Source organism: Dermacentor variabilis, chromosome 1 (assembly GCF_050947875.1).
Source record: "Dermacentor variabilis isolate Ectoservices chromosome 1, ASM5094787v1, whole genome shotgun sequence".
Lineage (NCBI taxonomy): Eukaryota > Metazoa > Arthropoda > Arachnida > Ixodida > Ixodidae > Dermacentor > Dermacentor variabilis.
The window spans coordinates 145,522,285-145,549,430 of record NC_134568.1 but is presented as its reverse complement, the minus strand read 5'-3'; the positions used below and the strand labels follow the sequence as shown (position 1 = coordinate 145,549,430).

The 27,146-nt window shown below is 41.6% G+C and overlaps 1 protein-coding gene and 2 non-coding genes across 3 annotated transcripts in view; all 3 read right to left on the bottom strand.

Annotated features, from left to right (window-relative positions):
* Positions 1-27,146, bottom strand: part of LOC142585987 (ATP-binding cassette sub-family A member 2-like) — a 275,223-nt gene that overhangs the window by 41,826 nt on the left and 206,251 nt on the right. Inside the window, exons 40-43 of the mRNA XM_075697164.1 lie at positions 22,239-22,371; positions 19,471-19,591; positions 19,294-19,365; positions 10,358-10,464 (exon numbers count right to left, since the gene is read on the bottom strand). Of these exons, the coding sequence (XP_075553279.1) occupies positions 10,358-10,464; positions 19,294-19,365; positions 19,471-19,591; positions 22,239-22,371 (433 nt within the window). The remainder of the gene's footprint in view (positions 1-10,357; positions 10,465-19,293; positions 19,366-19,470; positions 19,592-22,238; positions 22,372-27,146) is intronic.
* Positions 14,273-14,345, bottom strand: TRNAS-UGA (transfer RNA serine (anticodon UGA)). The gene has a single exon. It is a non-coding gene; the product is annotated as a tRNA-Ser (tRNA).
* On the bottom strand, positions 14,740-14,812 carry TRNAS-UGA (transfer RNA serine (anticodon UGA)). The gene has a single exon. It is a non-coding gene; the product is annotated as a tRNA-Ser (tRNA).

The following is a 27,146-nucleotide window of genomic DNA, read 5'->3' as shown; positions in this document are numbered from 1 at the left end:
AAATTTTTTTCGAAATAGGTCCCTCTGAAGAATTTAAATGTGCAATAAAAAAAATCGACCCTGGGTGGTCGCATATGGCGAAAAAAATCGACCCTCAAAGGGTTAAAAAGTAATTTTTGCAAACAAGTAGGTAATGAATTTTGTTAGGCAGAATTAATTTTGGAAAGCCCAACCTTCATTACCCTGCATGAGAAAGGTTGAAGAAGACAAAAGTAAAGAAAGAAATACGAGAGACACACTGAAAAGCTGGAAACGTGCATCTTTAAAGTAACTGCATCACCAAGATGACCCATAAATAGGTGGAGAGAGAGCACAGTCCGATGTACAACAAGCATTCCACTTCATAAATTAGCTCCCTCAGGTAAGAACACTGGCAAACAACCCAAATATACATTGCATTTACAGAATGCCTAACTTTAATTAAAGCAGGTCTCACAGTTTCCCCAATCATGGTTCTAAAATTTGAGATTTATGCTGGAGGTTTTAAGAGGGCACTTGAAGGTTCTGAACATTTTTACCATTGACTACCTAAGCTAAATCCTGAGTGTGCAGATTAAAATGACAAGCTTCTAAAAAATCTTGATCCTAGACTTTTCAGTGAACAAGTGCACCTTTTTTTGGATAAGCTCAACAAGAAGAATTTTCAACAACATAATTCAACAAGAACAAGCAGACAAATTTATTACGTTCTCCTTTGTCTTTTAAATGCTATAGATGCCCCCTTGGGAATCACTGCAGATCGAGGACATAATATTGCACCAGCATGCTGTGAATAAATTCACATGTAAAAATTTTGCTACATTACTTTCAAATTTCAGTTTCCCACCAGTAATAACCTTTTGCCCTATGTGGATTGTGCATGTTCTCTGTCAAGTAGGTCCTGAGAACCAACAAACTGCAACAAGCTGCCTGTTCATTTGTCAATCCCAACTGCTGAATCTAAGCTCCCATAAGCTTAAAGGGTCCCTGCAACAGTTCAGACAAATTTTGTAGATGCGTAGGGTACAGCTATAGTAAATCATTCACACCAATCTTGTGTGAAACGTCTCATATTAAGAGAGCTGCGGATGATTACAAGTTACCCCCCTCCATAGCCATGCATTTTCTCCTCAATTCATTCGCCGAGTGATCGGGGCTAAGCTCCGTCTTCACTGGCTTTGCGTCATGATAGCACGTCATGTTGTCTACTTACGATTGTCTTTGAAGCCAGTGTGCGAAGCGTCTCCAACCTCTCTGCCAGGCACCTGGCAGTCAATCCTAAGCAAGCGCTATCAAGGCAGCATGTGTTGCAAGCATTCTGTCGCAGTGCCGAGCGTGTCTGATATTCCAGTAACCACGGACGAGCTGGGCATTTCTATGGATGGGTGGCAGCATAAACTAAAGCCCCTCATACTAATATTGCTATAATGAAGGGGCAGTGTAGACGCACGTGAATGGCCTGATCTGTCTGCACGATCCATTCACATGGTGGGGCAGAGCTTAACCAGCCAAAAAAAAAGACCTAATATTGCTCTAACCAAGTGTAAAACTCTAACACTGGTACAGCACAACATGGAAAGGAAGAAACAAGCTGAGCCAGTGAGAAGGAACACAGTGCTCTGTTCCTTCAATTCTCGCCGGCTCGGCTTGTTTCTTCCTTTACACATTGAGCTGTACCAGTTTTAGAACGCAATACTAACTCACCCAATAAGTGGCATAGCCAGAAATTTATTTCGGAGGGGGGAGGTTCCTGCATACAACTACCACCTCTCTCCTTCCTTCACCCCTCTCTCTCTCTCTGTCTGTCTGTCTGTCTGTCTGTCTGTCTGTCTGTCTGTCTGTCTGTCTGTCTGTCTGTCTGTCTGTCTGTCTGTCTGTCTGTCTGTCTGTAACTCTAACACTGGTACAGCACAACATGGAAAGGAAGAAACAAGCTGAGCCAGCGAGAAGGAACTGCTCTGTTCCTTCTATTCTCGCCGGCTCGGCTTGTTTCTTCCTTTATACATTACACTGTACCAATTTTAGAATGCAATACCAACTCACCCAATAAGTGGCATAGCCAGAAATTTTATTTCGGAGGGGGAGGTTCCTGCATACAACTACCACCCCTCTCCCTCCTTCACCCCTCCCTCTTTATCTGTCTGTCAGCATGCATGTGTGTGTGTGTGCATGTGCATATGCACGTGTGTGTGTGTGCGCGCGTGTGTGTGTGTGCGCGCATGTGCACGCGCACACACACGTGCCTCCACGTGCACGCGCGCGCGCGTGCACGTGCACGTGGAGGTTGTATACCCCACAAAGACAAACTCCTAGCACTCCCCAAACAAGAATGCTTTAACAAAGATGGTCACTTTTGCATTGCTGAAACAACACTTTGCTTAACTTCTGACAAAAGTTTATCATTGCTAAGGCTTTCAGCCACTTCACATCGAATTATGCTGTCACCCTTTGCTATATTTAAAAATGATTATATAAAAAAATATTTTTTACAAGTTGATGCACTGATATAATGTATGTCGATGTCCTAGCTGGTAAACGACTTGGAAAAATGAACAGCACTAAAAACGGGGCCATACAAAAATAAGACAGCGCACTATTGTGTATCTTCTCGTTTGCAGACCAGACTTGTCGCAGTCCAGGTAACAGTGGAGATCACTATTGTTTTCCAGCCAGATTGTCTAGTGAGTGGTACGGCCATGGCTTTTCCGTTAGTCACTGTCACATTGTTCAACATTCACCGGGTTGTTGAAAGGTGCAGCAGCCCCTAACATTCCTATATTTCTGTTTCTGCGTGGACTTCGAGCTCATTCACCTACCTACCCTCCCACCTATTCGTTGTGGCAGTTTCTTAGCTTCCCTGGCCCAGCACACCCATCCTTGATATATTTTGCCATGCGCAAATCAGCGTTGCGTTCTGTAGGTCTTTCTTTCTTGTCCTGTTTTTTGCCCTGTTATTATTCTTGACAGTGTGTACAAACTAGCCTAACAGCAAGCTCTTCTCAAGTTTATGAACATAATGAAAGTCAGAGACAAGGGAATGAAAAAGGAGAAAAAAGAAATGTGTGGATCCCACGCACTTTGGGATTCAATTTAAGGGACGCTTCTTGTGCTGTTTGCTTTGATTGACTATAATTAGCAGTGATGCTGATGGCGAATGTTTAATTTCTTCAATGTTCAATCCAACAAGAGGGTGGTAAGTTGATTTTAAACGTTAACTTGCGTGCACCACTGCTGTTTGTTTGTGTAGTACACAGATCACACAGGGAGACGTGTTTGCTTCAGGCATTGTTGTGTGCCATTGTTCATAATCTCCGAAAGGGTTGAGCATTATCATTGCCTCACATGGCGCATTACGTTGTGGTATTAAACTTTAATTGAATTATGGGGCTGTGCGTGCCAGAACCACAATCGGATTATGAGGCAAGCCATAGTAGCAGACTACAGATTAATTTTGACATCCTGGTATTCTTTGTGTCCCTAAATCTAGGTACACTAGCGGTTTTTATTTTGCCCTCGTCGAAAGGCGGCTTCCGCGGCCGGGATCAAACCCACGACTTCAAGCAATGCCATAGCCACAATGTTACCGCAGCGGACACAGAAGTGTTTAGATGTGTGACCACTTTTGTAGTGTCACCTAGACCCTACAGTGCGCTTTAACGCGGTTCTGCACACCCTGCATAAATTGTCCGCTTGTTTATTTTTCAGAAATAGCAGAAACGTGCCGTACCGTACATTGAACTTAAATTTATCCAGTTTGTCTGCAACCACTGCTGTGTCTAGTAGTAGCGTTTCCTAGCCATTTCATGTTGCCTTCCCCTCTTGCCCTCACCCTCATGTATGCGAGTTGCGAGTGAGGAGTGCCAAGGCTGTTATTCACTTGTTTCATGGCTGCGTCGGTTCTTCCCACTCTCTGTCTCCTCTCCCCCTCCTCCCTACCATTCTATATATTTTTCCTCTGGACGGTTGCACATTAGTAGAAAGGTAAGTGCTGCTGCAATGCTTTTGCGGGGGAGGGTTCACGGATAAATACAGCGTCAAGATGCTAATGTAGCGATGCCCAGGGAGCTCCAGAGGGCATTGTGCACATTCGACGCGGTGCAAAGGTACAAACGAGTTTTTTGTGTCACCTTTTCTGTCTGCCGTGCTCCTGTCATGTACAGACACACTCTAAACCACCCCTGATGAGGTGTGCCAGACAGCAACAGCAGCAGCAGCAGTGCGAAAGGCGAAGAGGCAAAGAAAGCTTCACTTTAAAAGAAAAGGGGGGTGGAAGGGCGCTTATTATGCCTATCCCAGACAAGCAAGCCACATTATTTTCGGACTGCTTTTGTTCCACGCAGTGTGGTCAACAATTCGGTCAAATACCAGAAATGAGAAGCTCTTCGACGACATGAAAGCGTGGTGGGGAGTAACAACGCCCCCAAGTTTTATGCACGCACTTGTCCCATCTTTATCACTGTGTGGAATTTTTAGTCATGATTTCGCCTCAGCAGTTTTGGTTAACACAATCCAGAATGAGGTAGAGGCATGCCATGAGTGGGGTTGCAATGTTCTGTGCATGGGAGAAGAGATCACCCCCATGAGAACCCCCCCCTACCCCCCTTTCAGACAGCCACTAGCCTTCGCCTCGCTTTCCCTTTCATCCATGTTGCTCTTTCAGAGCCCGCCTCCTGAAACTTTGTTCCATGGGAAAGGGGAGGGGGAGGTGTTTCATCCGAAAATTTCGGTGGGAATTTCGGTGTAGCCTCCCTCTGGCTACACCAATGTGCCCAATCCTCAACCCCAGTCAAGTGTAATACATTTTAAACATTCAGAAAAACAATGTGTTCATGATTACACAACTGTCAAAAATTTACACCAGCAGCAAAGTAGAATACACTTCGTTACTGCTATATCAGTTCTGTGTTTCGTTGAGCTCTGTGCCACCAGGTGGCTGCACCATGCAGACCATCCATATTTGTGCTTCCACTCATCCCGCGAAATGCCCACGCCCAGTCCACTTGCATTTACCCGAATACAGGACACATGAAACACTAGCTTGCCCGACATTCCAGTAAATGCGGGCAGACTGGGAATTTTACCAGATGGGCGGGAGGCGCAAACGTGAGCGGCTTGACAGGTGCCAGGCACATACCCAAGGGGAGGCCCGGGGGGGCCTGGGCCCCCCCTGAAATTAAGCGGCATACCCTCCCCCCTTCCCGCCCATGCCACCACTCCTCACAAACATTCCTAAAGTGCCGGCAAATCAATCTATTTGGCGGTCAACATTTTGCTGCCTTTTACAGCAAAAGCTGTATATAACCTTCTGTAGTTTTTTCAGCATCCGTCAACAGAAAAAATCATCATGTGGGCTGATCCTGGTGATAGTGCAGCAAGGGTCCAAGCTCAATGGCACATACCCCTGTGGGGTTAGGAACTTGTGAACTCGGGAACTTGGGCTCGGGAAAAAAAAAAGCCTGGGTACATGCCTGACAGGTGCTGTACTTTCAGCAGTGGCGAATCGTGACACAATTATGCCTCTGCAAAAATTTAGACCAGCAACGAAAAAGAATACCCTTAGTTACTGCAATATTAGCTCTCTGTTTGTCTGGCTGAGCTCTGCACCACCAGGTGGCTGCTCCACTCCGGCCGCTCACAGTTATGCCTATGCCCCTCCAGTAACATGCCCAATCAACCTGTGTTAACAAGAATACCAGACTAGCTAAAACTCTCTACTATTATGGTAGTAATCCTCCGGCATAAAGTGGCGGCCGCAAAGGCGCAAATCCTGGCACCGATCGCATACCAACAGTCCAATGTGCTGCAGCTCATCTGCTGTCTTGTAGAGGGACACGACGTCACAGCTTGACATATCGCCAGTCGCTACGTTTGCAGCCCACAACGTAACAAGGGCGAACCATGGTGTTTGCAAAAAGAAAGATTGAGACCAACCCTGATCGCAGAGCTCCCATCAACATGGAGCCCATTGCAACACAAGCAAACGAAACTTGCTGTGTGCTAGAAGTCTTGAGTGTAGTGATAAATTGTCCTTGTGCATTCTCCTTCTGTTACTTTCTTTTTTATAGAAACAAATTATGAATTAACATTCCAACTATTATGAACAACATTTGTTTGCCATAAAGTTAGAACAATTGTCGATGACATGCCCTGGTCAGTCAATCGGATCGCTCACCCTACTGGCGTCATATGGTCACCTCCCGTCACCTGGTCAGAGGCAGCTGAAAACTCAGCCGAGTGGTGTGGTGCATGGCGTGGTGGTAGCGATGTACATATTTAAAACCTTATAATAAATTACATGCTTTACATGGAAAACTTAGATGTGTCAATTAATGATCAGAAGGACCTACCCTAACGACTCAGTACATTTGTACAAAATTGTTTCCCAGCCCCTTTAATTAAAGCTCAAACAGGCTTCAAGTTTATGCAGGTGCAACTTGCATGAAGGCACCTTAGCAGTGCAGACCACACAATGCCAGATATTTTTGTACGTAAGAATGGTTTCATGATGATTGTAATTTTAATAGTTCTGGTATTGTCAATTAGCTCTCTCTCACTCTCTCGCATGCACACACGTGCACAAAAAGCTACATAGACAGACAGACAGAGCTGTTTCTTATTTTTTGTAAATCATATTTGGAGAACCCAACCTAGAAAGCCTGACAAATGCATGCCACGTTTAGTTCAGTGATGAAAAATTCACATCCAAACTACTTTAGGCCTTTAAGTGCTGTGCCCAAGTATACTCATCTACCAAAGCACACCCCTATATATGCCCAAAACAATTTGTAAACATGAAACATCCATAGACTGGTTTATGATGTAATAGTTCTGCAGAAACCCGCAAGGTGGAGAGAAGTAATTAATAAGGAAAAATCAGACATCTACCTGTTCGTAGCAATTGCTACAAAGGAAAGCCATACGGGTTCCTCGAAAGAAAAGCCTCACAGTTGAAGAAAATTCGTCCTGGTCCAGGACTCGAACCTGGGACCACCGCGCTCTTGCCTTTGCTTCGTGTTGTCGACAAATTCGACTTCGCCCTGCCATCTGCTAGCCGCCTGGTTAGCTCAGATGGTAGAGTGGCTGCCCCGGAAAGGCAGTGGCCCTGGGTTCGAGTCCCGGACCAGGACGAATTTTTCTTCAACTGTGAGGCTTTTCTTTCGAGGAACCCGTATGGGTTTCCTTTGTAGCAATTGCTACGAACGGGTGAATGTCTGATTTCCCCTCATTAAAGACTGGTTTATGGTAGGCCAATTTTATGGTAGGTTTCGTTTTTATGCAACAGTATACAGGGTGACAAAGCTTATTGAATGTCAGCGTTGCTCACATCTCATTTTCCGATGCCATGGAAGATCAGCGCAAAAATTCTGTGTGCTTTTTGAAAGATATAGGAATCAAAGAACTTCTTGTAAAATCTGATTCAAAGGACTTCAATGTTGATTATGAGGTGCCTTCCATGCACAATGACGGTGATGAAGATGCAATGCTGTCTGAGGAACACTAATTATTCTAGCTAAATTTATTCATTAGCCTAAGTTATTTTTGTTTGAGTTTTCAGATTTAAAATTTTTTAATATGTTCAGCAACATATTGTTAATAAATAACACTTGAATTTAAAGCCTCGTTATTTGTTACTTATACAGAAATTGAACTCGCAGTGCTAAGGAAAACACATGGCACCCAAAGGGTTAATACTAGTGGAAATGAAGCCCAAAAGCACATTATTACACTAATTGCAGCTGCAGACTGGGAACCACATCATTGAACCAAGATAATATGTAGAATGAGGAAAGAGTTTAGCTTAAAAGCAGTGGAATTTCTCAAATTTTTGTTGTTTTCAGAACTGCCCATACCAGGCACGTACTGGCAAGTTCATTCATCTTATAATGTGTACTACACGAGCACCTCCAGCCCTTCAGTGCTTTCAGGCTGTTGGGTCAGCTCTGTTGCCTATATAAGTTTTCCTCTTTCCACTCTAGTTTTCTGAAAGTGTAGTCGACGTTCGTCACAGGAGACCATGATAACCTAACGAGAATGGTCCATTATATTCGAAGTGCACTGTGGTTCAGTGTGAAATGCTAGAGCTTCACATAAACCAATGTCAAGGGTTTGATCATTGGAACACAAAGGTGTTAAAAAATGATAAAAAGATTTAAAGTTAAAGAGAAAAAAAAAGAAGACGACGAAGGAATGTATTTACAGAGTTAGAAGTAGTGGCTTGGTGCTCTGCTGTATGCCTTTTTCCAGATGCTGGCATTTTCTTGCACAAGGTAAAATTTTCCTATCAGCAAGAAAATTTTCTGCTGTTGCAGTCAACTTCCCATTGTGACAGCCAACCTGGCAGTACCACTGCCTTGGTCATCACCACCGCCAACATAAACATTGGCTAAAATTACTTTTTAGAGCAAAATAATGGTCAAAAGAATAAAATGATGCCTTAATTTTATCTATTATGGCAATCAACGACCATTGTATATCCTCTAACACAAATAGAAGAAGCAAGTTCAACTCGGTGCTCACGTCCAGAGCCGCATCAGGTGCTACACATCCCAGACACTGTGACTAGAAGCCGTTTCTTTGTGCGAATTGATGCGATGAGAAGGTAAAGTGTTTTCAAAACGATGCATTTTGTGATTGTTGGCAGTTGTTTCTGAAGCACCATCTGTGATGGCTTTGAAGCGAAGTGGGCTAGGTCATGTTAGGCTAGCTTCCCCGTATTTGCTCCCAGGGACACTGTGCTAGGCTTAGCGGCAACCATGGCATCTGCTGAGCACCAAGCCAACACTAGTTCTTGGTGGTAAGCCACTTGCATGGTCATCCCAAAAATTTTGGATGTTGTGTGGCATGCAGTGGGAAGCATGAAGGTTCCCACTGGTGTGCTCGTTCTTTTAAAGAATGTGTATTTCTGCACATTCCACTGCAGCTGAGTATGTTGTACATGCTTCACCTAGTCAAAATTTGCCCGAAATTTGGTCTAATGCAGCCAATAGTCCATTGAAAGCGGAATTTGTTGCAGGAATAGTATAACCAAACCAAACTGAGTGGTATGGTTTGGTAGTTAAAGAAATGGACAGCCTTCAGCGTTATGTTACATTTACCCTGATAATTTATTTCAGAATTACCACTGACATTAATCTGTTGTGTTAAAACACTAAAATGAAATATTTACAATGAAGTGTTTCTAAATGTTGTGGCATTACGTGCTGCACCACTTTAAGATAAAAGCTTTTGTTGTTAATGGTAGGCTCCTTGTATCATTTTTACTAAACAAAGTGATGAGTGAAAATTTTCTAGTTTTGCCAATTGTGCTGTAAAGAGTCTTAACCCTTTGACGGTCAATGACTTAAATATACGGCGCCACGAACAAGTCCGAAAATGGTCGATTGCCGTATATTTATGGTGCCGTCTGCACGTTTAAAAAGTGTGACAATTTCCTAACTTTTTCTTTTCTGTCATGTGTTGCCACTATGTGGGGTACAGGGAATTTTTTGCGTGCGCCTCCCTCTCTTGGTTTTCGTTGCATGGTTTGTTTTAGCGCTAGTTTGCTCCCTCGTGTCTATATAGTACTGCTCGTGCATTGGCACGCGTGCGTGCGGGCGGTCCTTTGGATTTTGTTTCGCGGGCGGTTTGGGCTTTTTGCGCTTGCAAAAGTGATGGCTATCTCGTTACTAATCGCTCAAAGGGCGACCGCTTGTTTCTCGCTCGTTTAGTGCTCACAGGGTTGCGCATAGGAAGGATGCCGCTGTGCATGCGTTTCCATTTCTTTCCTTTTTTTTTAAGACTCACGAAAACTAATTGCCCTAGCTAGTTGGCGATAAGATGAAGATTAGCGGAAGTTTGTCACATGTGTTGCTTTTTTTGATGGGCACACAACCGAACAATTTCCTTGAGTGCGCGCACTTACGCAGTTCGATTACGCTATGGACGTACGTATTAGTGTAAGAGCAGGAACATTTGAGACTTGCGAAATATTCTAGTGTGCGGATTTTTAAAGGCTTGAACTATGTGCATAAAAATGCATCAAATTTTTAATTCTGATAAGTTTATGTCCTTTTTTTATTGTTGTTATTTATGAATGAAGAGTGTATATATACCAATGCAAAATATTTTTTTCTCACTTTACAGTCACCCTAGAAAAATTACGGTAAATTTTTTTCGAAATAAGTCCCTAAGAAGAATTGGAATCTGCAATAAAAAAAATCGACCCTGGGCGGTCGCATATGGCGAAAAAAAATCGATCCTGAAAGGGTTAACACATGAATTTAGGCATCGAATATAAGGCGATATTTTATTTAGCGAACTTCAGGGTAATTCATAGAATCCCTTATGAGAAATACCCTAGGAAAAGAAGTCATTTTCGGAATAATAATTTTCTTTTCACCTGTGTCCATTCAGGTAAGCATCTCCTGATGTTATCTCTGTGTCACCGGTTAGCATTTTGAATGTCGTGGATTTTCCAGCACCATTAACACCAAGGAGGCCAAAGCACTGAAATAAAGGCAATCAATCAATTACAACAGAACAAGAAAAAACAATGAAAAAACTATGTCCATGGGATAATTTCTAACATGAACACAACACTCTTGTACATAAACAGCCTGTCCTTGTTTATTAGAACCTATTAGAACCTAACATGTTCAAATAAGCAAGGACAAGCCTTCCAGATGCACATTGTTTCTATAATTGGAGCTGTCAATATATTTAATATGAATGAGTGACATTGATTAAAACAAGTATTCCAATGTCTTCCCACATAATTGGTATATACAAAATGTATATACAAATGCATTATAAGTTTCATGCTGCTTCACCAATGCTTCTATAGGTCCAGAAAAATGTTAATACCAGCTTTATGTAGTGATTCAGTGCTTGGAATTACATTGCATGACCTAATGTATTATCTATATAATATATATAATGTACGTAATTGCTCACTGACCAGTTGAGGGAGAAGAAAAATATTGTAACTGCTATTTCATTACAGCCACCTTCAGTTACACATTTACAAGGACAATGTATTTATGCATCATGACAAAATTATCTGGAGAATTGAAACACTAAACAACTGATGTAATGAAGTTTGAAATTTGATGCAAGGTCTACCTCATGCCACTTTGGCACATTGTGTATAAACAAAAAAGCATGTGTCGCTTCCTAATACTCCCCCTTCCCCATACCGATAAGTATTACCAAAGAAACACAAGTAAAAATAAAAGGAAACTCGCAAACTAGAAGCAAGAGAAATTGACTACTTACTGACTACACAGACAAATGATCACTATTACTTCAGGTATAAAGTTGAACTTCAATATAATGTAGTTCTACTTGCAGTGAAAAACTTTGTTAAATCGTGAATTTCGTTAATTAAGTCAATGCTTCTACATTTTAGCAGTAACAATAGTTATACAGGTTCTTAAAACAGTTTTGATGGATAGTATAATTTTTTTTGTGCATTTCTAAACAAAACCGTGCAAGAAACAGGAGCAATAACTATGGGGTTAAAAGCATTGCTGCAGTAGAGATTGCATCGAGAGCAAGGCTTTGGCGCAGACTGCACCTAGTGCTAGTAACTGTCATCAGATAGCACCATGTACAAATGTGTATCATTGGCATCACAGCCTGCCAACGTTAGGGCACCATTTTGTTTGTTGACAATGTAGTGATTTGCAAGGCCAATATCACCTTCAGTTCGTTGGCATTAACAATGTAGACAACAACACAGTGGAATGACACCGAGAAAGCACATGTTCATTTTGACAGTGGGCTCATAAGCTCACCACCAGTAGGTGTTTTCCTGTTCCAAATGTGCTGATGCACTTGAGAGTATATCTGAGCACAAATGAAGTGCACCTAGCAGTTTCCACAGTGGCATGACAGATGATAAAGCGGTGTGTTTCCGCCTCTGCTCGATGGTCGGTGTTTTTCACCAATCTATTGATCATCATCATCATCATCATCATCATCATCATCATCATCATCACAATCGCTACTACTATTATTATTATTATTATTATTATTATTATTATTATTATTATTATTATTATTATTATTATTATTATTCAATTAAAGTGGAACTAACAAAAAAAAAAGAGTTTTGAAAGAATACTTTATCAGTCTAAACTGATTGAATGTTTCTCTTCAATGTCCCTCTATGCAGATGGCACTAAAGACTATTAAGGAGGCGTGTGACAGTGAAGATGAGTGATGGCCAGTCCACTATAGCTCAGAGAAAACTGTTAAGTAGAATATGATGGGCATAGTATTTCCTTGAGAAAGCACACTGTTTCCAATGAAACTAGGATTGAGAAATAAAAGTTCATGACATTTAAGATTTCATTAAACCATGGTTGAACTGTATAAACATGATCAAACTGGCACACAAGCATGGTATTGCCACAAAATGACCACTGTGTGCAAGGAAATGTGACACAATAATTTTAAAGAAGCAACGGCTCACTAAGCAATCTTCTGCCCATGAAACACAGAAGGAACTTGGCAGCAGTGAGAAAAATGATAGCTTTCAAGCAGACAGGTGAGACTTAAATCCAGCTCTTATTGAACAATGTTGTGAACTGCAACTTATACAAGTGTTACGGTGGGAGCTAGAAAGAATGCCACAACCCCCACACACCTAATTAACAATGCAACCATGCATGCATGTATTGCACCTGAGAGAACAAATGTCACATTGTGTAACTGCACGACAGGAGCAAAAGCAGATAAGATACAACACAAGACAGAACAAACAAAATCTAAATTTGAGGAGGCAAGCTAAAAAAAATAACTTCAGCAATGGTGAAGAACAATAGTGTCCCACAAATAATGGTGTTGATTGATTGATTGATTTATCTTTATTGGCACAAAGGCCAAATATGAACAAACCAAAAAGTGCCATGCAAAAAAGTGACAAGTTGTCAAGACAAATATGAATTGCGAATGGTAGATATAACATGGATGTAGAGAGACCTAAAAATAATTGCTGTTAAGTGCATAAAATTTTTAAGCATTAAAATGATGACAATGAATAGTGATGGCCAGTATGACAATAAAAGTCAACATACAAAAGTTGATGCAGCAAAACGTCAGTGATAGTAGCACTAGTGCCTCACAAGGGCCCTTGAATGCAAGGACTGGGAAACGCGTGCTCTGCACAAATGTTGTCGCAAAAGAAACCTCTAATGAGAGGATGTGCTACAAATCTGTGGGGCTGATAAATCACAAGGTACCAGTATCGTGTAAAAAATCTAAAACTAACTTAATGTGAAAAACACGGGGAAGGTGGGAGATGGAAATTCAAGACGATGAGCAAAATGAGAACAAGGTAAAAGCGGGAGCCAACGTTTCACTTGCCTTTTTCAGGGCGACATATGCTTTCCTTGGCATAGCATATATAGGTAGAATTCTTCTAAAGAGGTGCAGGAGGTAAGGTGGGTGGGCGAGGCAACACACCCTCGGTCGTTGCCTCACCCACCCGCCTTACCCCCTTAGAAGAATTCTACCTATATATACTGTGCCGAGGAAAGCATATGTCACCTTGAGAAAGACAAGTCCACTTGTTGAAGCGTTGGCTATTGCTTTTACCTTGTTCTCGCTTTGCTCATCATATGGACGAACACGATCGTTCGAACGCGCCACCGTTCACGTAACTGCACGCGCGAAGAACAAGATGTCGATGACCAGTATGGGGCGAACATATTCGCTTGCTATCTGGTCGTGGTGAGTCGGACTTCCGCCATTCGTCGCGCGTCCATCGGCATGTTTTGTGGATAGCAGGCTAGCAGGCATTAGTCTATGAAAGGTGCAATAAATGCCCTTGTGATTGTTTGCACTACAATGTTGTCGCTCCTTTGTCACAAGAGCACACGTGAGAACCCCACACGTCAAAAAGTGGTTCTATGCCAAGTAACAATACCGGGTGGAGGGGAATATGTTGTCTGTATGCTAGAGGAAAATACTTTTGTCTCTGCACTTCTATTTCCAGACACTCCAAAAAGATGTGAAGGACCGTCAGTGTCTCGCCACATTTATTGTAGATAGAAGGGTCATCAGTAGTTAGCAGACAGGAGTGTGTGCCATAGGTGCGGCCTATTCTAAGATGACAAAAAATAACCTTCGTTCATCATATATTTGTTATAGGTTACCAATTTCCTAAGTCGGGCTTAAATAACATGGAGTTTATTAAAAGAAGCCAACAAACACTGACACCAGGGACAACATAGGGGAAATTACTTGTGCTTAATAAATGAAATAAAGAAACAATAAATTAATGGAAATTAAACTGGATGAAAAAACAACTTGCCGCAGGTGGGAACCAAACCCACAACCTTCGCATTTCACGTGCGATGCTCTATCAATTGAGCTACCACGGCACCATTTTCCCATCCACTTTCTTGGGTATTTATGTGTCCTAGTAGAACCCTGGGAGTGTTAGCCAGCGCCACTACTCACAGACCTTGGCGGTGGACGTGGAACGTCCTTTTTGTCGCAGGCGTCACAAGAGCGTGATATTTTTGGGTGAAGGCAACTGGTCAATAAACCCACATATGCTACCTGAAGGCGTCAATGTTGCCGGACTCGAGACCCTCATTATGTAATCAACGAGAATAAAGGGGGTTAGCCGAGGGGCCCGATTTTTATTAGTCATATCATAAGAAGCCAACAAACATTGACACCAAGGACAACATAGGGGAAATTACTCGCGCTTAATAAATGAAATAAAGAAACAATAAATTAATGGAAATTAAAGTGGATGAAAAAACAACTTGCCGCAGGTGGGAACCGAACCCACAACCTTCGCATTTCACGTGCGATGCTCTACCAATTGAGCTACCATGGCACCGTTTTCCCATCCACTTTCTTGGGTATTTATGTGTCCTAGTAGAACCCTGGGAGCTAAGCACACTGCCTTATAGAACAGTTTCTTGGGTGAGAGACCTTGACAAGGCCTGGCCAACCCTTACACGAAAGGTGTGATTAGAAAGGAAACTTTCGATTGTACTTAACATATTGCCGTGGACACCCATGGCAGAAAGGTCTCGGATAATACTGAAGCGCCACACGAGGTCATACGCTTTTTCCAAATCAAGGAATACAGAGAGGAAAAACTGTTTGTGTATGAATGCACCCCTAATATTTGCCTCAATGTAGACAAGGTGGTCTGTTATTGACCTACCTTCTCAGAAGCCACACTGGTGAAGATCTAGTATTCCGTTGCTTTCCAGGAGACAGATTAGGTGCCAGTTTCTCATCTTTTCAGAGAGCTTGCACAAACAGCTTGCCAAAGCTATAGGTCTGTAGCTGCTAGGTAAGGACCGGTCCTTGCCTTGTTTAAGTACGGGGATTACTATAGCTTCTTTCCAAGAAGATGGAATGCACCCAGCAGTCTACATCATATTAAAAAGAGAAAGGAGTGTTTTTTGTCCTTCATGGTGAAGATGCTTAATCATTTCATACATGATACGGTCACCACTTGGTGCCGAGCTGTTGCAACAATTGAGAGATGAATGAAGTTCAGCTAGAACTAAATGGATTATTGTATGCCCCATTTCGCAGACGTGTGCGTTCAAGGCACTGTGGCTCAGCATATTCTTTGAACCTCACGAAAGTTGCTGTGTAGTGTCATGCACTGGAGATTTGTTCAAAGTGTTTGCCAATAAAATCTGCCTGATCTTCCAGAGTATCACCTTGTGTATATACCAAGGGCAGATGGTGCAACTGCTGGCTTTTTAATTTATTTACCCTGTTCTACACATTTGTTTCATCTGTGTAAGAATTTATATGGGTTATGTACTTTTTCAAACAATCTCTTTTTGTACACCAATGTGTTCTTCTGCCCTGTGACTTATCTAATATTGATGAGCTTTTTGCCACTTTGTTTTGTTTTGATTTTTGCGTGCACTCTGACATTTGTCATTTCACCGGGGGATGTGACGTTTATTAGCTAGTCCGTTAGCTTGTTTAATACATTTTGTAGGAGCGTCAATAATAAATCGTGTCACAGTATCGTCTATACTAAAAGCAGCAATGTCTTCTCAGCTTAGGTATGTAACCTCTCGATAGAGTTCCCAAATGACTGAGTCAACTTTCCATCTGGGAAGTATGGGGAGTAAACCTCCCATTTTGTTTGATTCAGAACTATAGGGAAGTGATCACTCCCATGGGACTCCTAATAACACTTCGCTCCAGGTATGGCATAAGTGTACTCGACCCTATGCTTAAGTCTATAGAGGAGTATGTTTTGTGTGTAGTAACACTATAGTATGTTAGTACATTCTTATTAAGTAAACATACACTTGAAGAAAGCAGAAAATTTTCTATTAGGCGCCCTCATGCATCGCAACAGAAGTTGCCCCATAGGGAGGGAGCTATGAGCATTTACGTCACCAATGGCTGTGTGTGGCTCAGGAAGTTTGTTGCCGAAGCTCTGAAATTCGGTTTTAAAAAGTTGATAACTAGGAGGGATGTACAAAGAACAGATGGTGGCTAGCTTAGCAAACAGCACCCCTCGGTTGGCAACTGCCTCAAGGAGTGTTTGGAGTTTTAACTGCTGGCAGGCTACACCCTTATCAACTATAATAGCCACACCACCTGACGAGGCAATAGCGCCATCGCGGTCTTTGCAGAAAATAGCATACTGCCTGAGGAAGTTTGTTTGTGTTGATTTCAGATATGTCTCCTGTGCACACAGCCCCTTTGGAGTAAACTTTCAAAGAAGTTCTTTAACATTGTCAATGTTGTGGATAAGTCCCCTGACATTCCACTGTAATATTGGTGTATACATATTAGGAAAGGTAATTAGGCTGTGTGTTTAGGTTGACACAGCTTAGCTTACAGGGTCTTTTCAGAGCCATGTAATGCGGAATTTATCTTGTCACAGTCCTGAGACTCACGGCAGTCCTTTGGCACTGGCTGCGCCATCTGGCTAGGAGTAATGTCCAATGCCTCTTGTGAGGTGCTGGCTGCCCACTCTTGGGAGGGGTGTGGTTGCTGTGATGGCGTCATGTCGACAGAGAAGGCCTTGTTGCCCAACAATCTGGAGGTCTATGGGCCCTCTTTCAAGGATGGAGAAGCAGAGCTGACTGCTGTTGCCAAGGGGGCTCATGGCACTGCTGCGGCCACATTCTTTGTGGGCTGGGCAGATGTCAGAGTCTGCTGCGGCACTGCCCCCTTATGTACCACATCAGCATACTCTGTGGTATGAATGAATGAAACATGTTTCCAAACTACTTGAAACAAGTTGCTCTCTTTAACTTTCAGTGTAATGCTATCTTTCTTTTTTCCACATAGGACATGATCGGGAATATGTAGCATGACCACCATAGCAGTTCGCACAGTGAAGCATGCCAGTGAAGTTGTCGAAAGTGTGCTCTTGTTCACCACATTTTGTGCAAGTGAGCCAGCCTTGGCAACTTTTCGAGCCATGGGAAAATCTTGGACATATGAAACATCTACGTGGATTTGGGATGTATGGTCTAACTTGTGTTTTTGTGTACCCTGTTTCAAGAGATTCTAGCAATATACTCGTAGCCAAGGTCAGAATCGGATGTTTTGCATCAATTTCTTTGCTGTCGCATTTGATCATTATTCTTTGCTCTTTGGTAACTTTCTGCTCCTTCCACCCCTCAAGTAGTTCCTCTTCACTCAGATACAAGAGATTTTCATCCAATATCACACCTCTGGATGTGTTCATTGAGCGATGTGGGGTTACCGTGATTTCAACGTCACCAAAAGCCACAAGATTTGAAATCTTTTCATGTTGGAGCTTGGCGCGATTTGAAACCTTTTCATGTAGGAGCTTGTTGCATACCTCAAGCAGCAGGTTGCCGCTAGCTATTTTAGTGACTTTGTATCTGGGACCCAGTGAAGCCATGAGAACTTTCACAGCAGTGAAAGGAGAAAGGGTTCTGAATGTCTTTTTCAGGCACTGACTATGTAAAATGTGATAGCAGGGGAAGGATCCTTTGTGTTGGACAAAAAGCTTGAATAGTTTCTTCAGTGCACTCCCTTTTCAAAAGAGGTCAATCAGGCAGCTGGAGAAAGGTCCTTAAAGCCACAGTCAATTCATTTGATTTCGGTAACTATGCCAGTCGCCCACCATCACAGAGCCCAACAAGGGGACACTACGAGACCAGAAGGAAACGCAGACGCCAGCTGTACATAGCTACTATAACCTAATATAATAGACCTAAGGTTGGATAAACTACACCAGGTTAACCCTTGCTGCCTGGAAAATTGGAAGAAAAACGAAGCGAAGAGAAGACGGGAGAGCTGGAAACTGAGAAAGAAAGACGAAGATTAAGGAGAAGGACAGGAAAAGGCAACTACCGTCTCCCGGATGGGTCAGTCCAGGGGTGCCGTCTATGTGAAACCGAGGCCAAATGGGTGTGTTGCCTCCGTCATGCAACCTTAAAGGTCCAAACACTCAGCATTGGCTCAACCCTCAGGACCCCCTTTTCCCTGAACATGGCTAAGTCACGCACAATTAAACACAGGAGAGTCTGACACCCATGTGCTTGGGTTTGTGGTGATGCAACACACCAAATGCCTGCTCATGCAGACGCCCCTGCAGGGCAAATCATGACAAAAAAAAAAGATTGTTTGCCCAGTAATTGCACAAAAGAGCTGCACCCCACCACATACAGGCATGCTGACCAGGCAGTTAAACATCTTGAATTGCTTTTATTTTTGCTTTCTCCGTGTCAAAATAGAAGTGAAAAAACCGATATGATGCCAATCACATGGCAATGACATGGAAGTACAAAAAGAAGATCAACATCTTGTGAACAATTTGCAACTGCTTTGATTGAGACCTAGGTATAAGGACTTGCAGGCATTGCAATGGTCACATCTTTTAAAGAGAATCCACATTACAGGCTAGTTGGTGGTGGTTTATCTTAGGTTGGAGCAGCAAACACAAGATGCTTAAGGATATGGAGAGAAAGAATGATGGTTCACTGCCTTTTCTCTTATATCCTCTAGTCTTTTGTGCACTGTTGTGTTATAAAAGAATAATACCACACTGTGAAAAGAATTTGCAACTTACATGTGCAAGTCTTGCCACAGATTACATAGCTAAGAGTGAATAAGACAGAGCTACCGGTGTAGCACAGGTTGCTCACCTCGAGAACTAGCCCTGGTTTCACGAGATTCTCAGTTTTATGTGATGTGAAGTTTACAGAATATGTGTGATACAGACCGAATTAAACTGCAGGAAATCTCACACAAACTAGTTAATGTGCTTGCACAGTCACTAATAAAGGCTGTATAATGCAGTTTATCATTTGGCCACCTTAAATAAATAAAATAAGCAAATGGTACCTCCCCCTTTGGAATCCTCAGACACAGCCGGTCAACAGCCAAGTGCTTGCCCAGTTTCCTAGTGTGGTATATCTGCATACACATGTATAGAAAGCACACACAAAGATAAAGCCGTTAAATACTTTCTAAATATACCAATCACAGAAAAAATTTCTTTACAGAACGGCACAAAGTTACCTTTGTCAGGTTCACAAGGCAGAGTGCTGCAGAATCTGTCTGACCACTAAGAACACGTCTTCTTTCATTCTGGACATCCTCATCTTCAGCAACATTGAGAGCCTCGGGAACAATTACCTTTCTGTAATCCATAAAAAAATGCATGTGTAATGCACAAAACATCATAGAGCTCTTATGACCAAGCACAAAAATGGCTGGCACACATTCTTAACCATGTGACTACCGGGTGTGTTCAGATAAGAACTGTCAGAGGGGGTTTCTTGATTGCAACAAAATGTTTATGACTTTAAATAAAGCTTTTACAGATTGGAATAAAGCTTACCTTTTTTAGTGCAAACCTTTGTTTCAGCATGACAAAAACTTGACTGAAGCAAGTTGGAGAATGTAGCTTACAAAAGTGCACAATGTTCCAATATTGAGGCACTCTTAAAAATTTATAAAATTTTCCATACTTTCATAGTTTTTAAACCTATATTATACAACTTCTTTAATGGAAACAAAATAAACTCATTTGTCTGTGCAAGTGCACAACACAAACAAAAGATGCTATACTTGGCTTTTGAACAAGACGCTAAAAAATGGGCCTTTCTTGGTGATTTTATGTGTCTCGTTACCGTGAGTTTCCTTCGAAATTTTTGCTGTGCATACTTTGGTACATGCTAAACATCCAGCATAGTCTATTCTATCTCGCTTACATACCATTATTTTCAATTTTGGTGGCAAATGAAGCAAAATAAAATTTTGAGTGATGTCCACTGGACAAATTTAGCATATCACAGATATATCTATATCCTTGCAATAGATGTCATTGCAGTCACTGGGAAGCTTCATGCCACTTTGAGGAGGACGACAATTTTTCCTTTGCATAAAGCTTCATCCATCTTGTAGATTTCTGCAGAACTTATTTACTAAAAAATGGCAAAAGAGATGAGTGGCCAGCATTGCGCATACATGGTGATGAGGCACCCATCAATAAAAAATATTGTGGTGGCACTGCAAGCAAAGTGGCTCAGTGCACATCACTGGCAACTGCTGGCCATCATGTTTAGTTACACTGATGTCATGCTTATATGCACAAATACTAATAGCATAGAGGTTCCAATCTATGTCCTGCATGGAACCACATCAGCTAGATAGATCTCACTGCACCACTGTGGAAGCTGTGGCAATGTGCTAACTGCTTGGACATCACTGTGTGATTTTCTGTCTAGTACAGGGATCAAAGAGCTCCAATGCCCATACTAAATGACAACTTAAAGTTGCAAAGACCCTCTAACTCCATAGCTAATTAGCTTGATTCTCAAGTTTTACATGACAAAACCATGATATGATAATGATGCATGCCATAGTGGGGGACTCCTGATTAATTTTGACCACATGGGGTTCTTTAACGTAGAACTTAAATCTAAGTACGCAAGTATTTTTGCATTTTGCCCCCATCAGCATGCGACTGCCATGGTTGGGATTGCACACGCAACTTTGAGCTCACCAACGCAATGCCATAGCCACTAAACTACCGCAGCGGGTATCCAGCTCCATAGCATTAAGCATTTACAGCCTGGCCAAACCAGTCCACAGTGCTCAAATTAAGCTATCAATTTTGATAATGCTCTTAGATACACAAGCAGTGTAACCAACTCAGAAAACAAAAAGAAAACATAAATTCATGTGCAAGGTAATCTGTATAAAAAGGAGCTCTCTGCCAGCTCTGTGCTGCCACAGAGCCAATATCCCCCTTTCCCCAGAAATAAAAAAGAAACAGAAGAAAGCAGCACTGCATACCTGTGGTCTAAAACACACATGCCTGGATGTGTCCATATACAATGCTCAATGCATGCCCATTGCAATAAAACGCAGCATGATTGTGCTAATAACAGCATCAGAAGATGAGGCACACTTCTGAATTTACGAGAAGTCGTGCTTTTCTATCCCTATAAAGAGCTTTGTTAAGTTTCAAATCCATTCGGAGGCTGTCTCATTCATCTTCTTCAACCCGAATCAGTTGCATGTCAACACTATTATGGTCGTACCGTGAATAATAAAAAACAAGAAGAAGAGGCACGAAGGAAGGAAAGAAAATCAATCATTGGGAGAGGTTGTCTTAGCTGATGCAGCATCCCCCTCACCTTAAGATAGCTTTTCGACTACATAACTGCTGGGTATTCATTAAATGTACAGTTGACTGATTCTTTAACAGTACCACACGAGCGTTTACTGGCTGGTTGGTCTGCGCCTTCCAATGGTGTGAAGTGATGAGATCAGCAAGATCTTGCTGATCTTGTTGGTTTCTGCCCTTGGAAGGTGCTCACCAGCCGGCCAGTCGAGGCTCGCGTGATATTGTTCAACAATCAGTCGATTGTACATATAGCTATAATTAACGGTAGGTTGTAATAAATTACTGCTGACTCTGCTACTGAATAAACTTTTACAAGAAATCGTGCTTCAATATTATTTTTCACTGCTGGCTTGTCATTAATGCACCACAGCCAAAACATTAATATATAGCAATACATTTTGTTGAAATTTGTTCTGTAATGACATTGATATGTTATACTAAACAAGTTAAACTTGGAATAAATAATCCAAGGACCATTTTCTCTGTTGAATACTTCTGGGAATATCACTTTCACTGCTAACATATACTATATATTATATGTGAAGATTAGAGATCATCAATACACATTTTGCTTTAGCACTGTAGCCTCCCTACACATACATACACAAAGGGTATTTTCATATACAAGGCTAAGAGAATAGTTTTCACTCACTTTGGCTTCAAAAAAAAGTTGAACTCTAGAAGCAGTGTGAGCACCAAGAAGAGCATTCCTGATAGTGCCATGGCAAAAAGATTCCTCGTCACTAGATCCCATGCAAACGGTGACCTCATCCGGTCATATCGACCTGCAAACAGTATTTTACCCACAGAATTACGTAGGCCTCATGAGCTATTATGGGGATACAACCCTGCACCACCATGCACAACCTGTCTGGCAGGCTGCGCATATTCTGCATGCCACACATGCTGTGACGGTGCCAGAACATGAGCAACTGCTGACGTTTTGTGCGTTCAGGAAAATACAAAACAACGGTAGGGTGCTTTATCAGTAGAGTCTAAGCGCATAACATAAGCGCATCTCAGCTTTGTGCATCCTAGCTGATCTGCACAGCACCTACCAAATAAATGTGCTCTGCCATTTATTGTTCCATATTGTCAGAGTAGATCACCTTTGCACATACCATTTATTATATGTGATGCAATTGCTGACACATTAGTAAAGAACTTCACTGAACGAATAGCATGCTTAGAACACCATGAGCCTAAGATAAACACGAGGAACTCTGACAAATGGATTAGTCCACATTTCCGTACATACTGCTAAAAACACCAATCGCTAGCCTGCAACTTACCATTTATTCTCAACAAATATGTAGATATTGCAAGTTACAATAGGAAGCAACTCAGACAATATTTTGTTCAGTTATGATATGTTGTTTCAGTGATAACATTCTGTTTCCATTGTCTTTTTTTTTCTTTTTGTTTTCTCCTGCATATATGCATTTTGCTGTCATTACTACGGTGCACTATGACATAGTTATTTATTATGCAGTCATGACTATTATGTTTTTTGCCTCACATATATGTACATGTCTACTACAGTGTTTGATCGTGTGCCTAGATGATGTTGCCATGTAAGGCCTTTTGGACCACGTCAAGTTACTCTCGTAGCCTTTAGCCCAAAATGACCATCCAGTTTGTGTTTCTTTTACTGGAAAATAAAGATTGATTTGATTTGATTTAGAGTGTAGCTAGGTGCAAAGCTGACAGGAGACCACATCAGCAATGGTAATAAAATTCTGTCATGCTTAAATACCCTAATCAATGCTTCACACAGAGAAGCACTTTTGTTTGCCATGGTTGCCTGTAGGCTGATTATCCTGCCCACAACTCAGCTAATAAGCTCTGCCATGTATTTTTCCAGCATTCCTTTATAAAATGCATGACACACAAGTAGCAGGACTGGACAATTTCCTAACAAACTTTTGTAGCAGTCACATAAGGCTAAATTTTGGATTACTCTATTTAAAACGTTAGTCTGTTGAAGTCACGCAAGCCAAATGAGGCAGCTGTGGTTTCCTAAAATTCCGTCTGCAGGCAGTTTCCACATTTCAATAACCAACATACTAACACACCAACAATTATTTTAATTAAGGGCATTATTATCATATAATGATGAAAACACATTCTTTGCAACACTGAAGACTTAACAGTAAGAGCGACTGTTTCGATACTGTGCATGCAAGTCAATACATTCTATCAGTCGATTAAAGATGGTGATTAATCTAGTTAAAAGTTCTATTCAACCTCAGTAATGAACACAATGTACAGTTTAAAGTAAGCATCTAGCTTTCTTCTAATCGATTACATGTGACAGTGAGCATGTTACATTTTTACAGCCAGCTGGACAAACTTAGCAGAGATCCTTAGCATAGCGCAACAATATTTATGTAACCTTGTATCATGCAAAAATTCCATGTGCTTAGCGGTCGGGCAATAGTTCACAAAGAACTGATTTTTGATTGAAAGAGATCAGCATTATAACTTTATTATCTACTGTGTCATAGCGGCATATGAATATACAGGGAACACTAATTGAAATCAGCTGCTACAATTCAATGGTATAACCACTGATCATTAAGCACAGCATTAAGCCTCACGACACTGCCAAGAAAATGACAATCCCTTCTAATTTTATGACAATGACCAGATGAAGCTATAATGAGTAACTATGACAGCTCGATGAAATGCACTACAAGTGAAAAGCATCACAAAACTCTTAGAGGGACACTAAGGCAAAAAAATCATTTGAGCTGCATCAGTAAATTACGCTCCTACAATATCAAAAAAGCCCCTCTTACCATTACAGGAAGGGTGGTAAGCCAGAAAAAAAGGCAATCTCTAAAGACGGGTGGTGCTGCCGCGCCCTTAAGCGCTCACCATGTTGTCAGGAATTTTAAAGACGTCTGCATGGGCTGGCCTAATTTCTTACGTCTAAAGATGGACTACAATGTATTCTAAGAAAGCAAAAGACTGGGTTAAGCCAGCTGCAGGAACTTTTACTGAGATGCAAGAACTACAACACTTTCAAATCCTTAACATCACATGCATGTACCAGCACTAGGGTATATGCAAAAAAAAAAAAAAAAGTCATTTTCTCTTCTAGTAATCAACCACTTACCAAGAAATCAATCGAAATAGAGTTTTGAAAGAATAATTTATCAATTCAGTGTTTCGCTTAAGTGGCTCTTTAAAGCATGCAACAACTGTCCACTGATAAGTGCACCCCCCCCCCCCTAGTTTAAAAAAAAAGAAAGATGACCTGTCCAGGCAATGTCAATAGAATAATGAAAGTCTGTTGTAAACATGGGCAAAGAGTTCTAGAAATGTTTACTTCATTCACTTAACATGTTTGCATGTTTCAGTGCCCACAATAATCAATGCCTGTCATTAAAAAGTGCCCGCTGGTCATCTCTAACTCAGCACTGCCCTTTTTAGCCCGTATAACACTGCCATTAGAGGCCACAGTGAAGATGGTAAATGTAGCCCTTTTTCATTATTTATTAATTCATGGGTTTCAATGTCCTAAAGCAACACTGTGGCTATGAGAGAAGCCAAGACTCCAGACTAATTTTGACTGCCTGGGGTTATTTAATGTGCATCTACATCTAAGCACACAAGCATTTTTGCCCTCTGCCCAATTCAAATGTGCCTGTTGTGGCCAAACCACAACCACATGCTCAGCAGCAGAACATCACAGCCATTGAGCCACCATAGTATTTTCATTATCGCAGAATTGTTATTGCATAATGAGCAGGATAGGTGATGAGGAGAGGGTACCCTTCCAATGTGCTAGCCAACAAAGGAAGCAAAATTAAAGAAGTTTGTTGTTGGCTCTTAGGACACATGCATCACTTGTGCCTAACCTTTTCAGCCACACTCGTATCCCTCCAGTACCCTAACAACTTCCACCTCTTGTAGCTTTATGGCTGTGTTTATGTACCTGCTGTGACACTGATAGCTACGTTAGTACACTGAAGTGACTCCTCTTTGCCATGCCAGGTACCAAGCTAGCCCCTATAATCTGGTGGGTCGGGAGCATGCAAATTTTTGGCACCCAAACATATAGCCAAGATTTTTTTGGAGGGGGCCCAAGCCTCTACTGATTAAATCTGAAGAAATTTATCTCCAATCAATCAATCAATCAATCAAATCAATCAATCAATCAATCAATCAATCAATCAATCAATCAATCAATCAATCAATCAATCAATTAATTATACTGTATATTTATGACTTGTATGTTTGATGTGATTTTATATATTATGACGTCAATGATGTCTAGCCGATTGGTATGGATTGAATAATTATTTTCAGCTGTGGTCTGTCTTTCTGTAAATAGATTCATTTTTAAGGCACCAAACAAATGTGAAATGTCCAACAGGTTGGTGAAAAATGCAGCAACATGGCTCAACAATAGCCATAAGTGAGGGTTGAAGCTCAATTATAGTATTTTATTCAGCGATGTGACAATCTATACGTTTGCAGATTTAGGAGGCATAAGATTATTCAATGAGAAGATGGCATGATGATTATGCTACACCAAGCTGTGTCCTACTTCATTGCTTTTAACAGTATGGCCGTAATAATGGCACGGCCTTTATACAGTTCCTTTTTCTTTTAAATGGTGTCGTTTTGTCCCGGGATCCAAAATTTGTTTCACACTGCGATTTTCAAATGCCGGGGCTGCTTTATAAACATAAAGATAACTTCGTTGACGCTGGCAGGCACGCAGTGAATGGACATAAGATCCAGCCTATTAAGCCACTTTTAAGCCGTCATGTTCCACAAATATGTCTTTACTCTCGTTGACCATTGTAAATAATTTGAGGTGCATGGGAACTTTTGGGAGGAATTCTGTCCCATTCAACTAGAGCATCTGTCGAGTAGCAGAGAAGCTCTTCGCCTTGCATGGCCTGCCATTTTACCTTCCAAATCAACAACTCCCCTTTTAGCATAGGGACATGCGCCATTCTTACATAGCTTTGATCTAAAATTAAAAGGTGAGCTTCACAGACTTAAGGTGCCACGCCTTGGTAGCTCCTCTACAAAAGTGGAAAAATAACTGGCCCCATATTTCTGTGTGATGACTGTGCCCCTGTGGCACTTCACAGTTCACTCTGAAGTCGGTCGCTCTGTGTGGATCCAAAACCAAATTTCCCTGCTTGTTTCGAGGGGAAAAAGAAACCGAGAAACTGACACTAGACTCTCTTGCCTGAGTGGCAGAGACTACTTTAGTGATAATGTTCATACTTGTTTATGACCATATGTAGATATATGTATGATATATAATGTTACGTGTACCTGAAGCCGAATGCTATTTACAATTTATTTACAGGGAAGCTAACGGAGGCCAAAATGGCGACGCTATATTAAGCTGGCACACACGTCGTCTTCTTCCTCCTCAGTGCAGCCACACTGTGGCAGCTGTTCCGTAGCAATATGTATGATATATATGTATGATATATGTTTATGACAATACACGAGCAGGTGTGTACCTCTTGCAGGAGAGAAATGGATGCATCACGCTCACAAAAATGGGCGAAGAGTTTCATTTCGG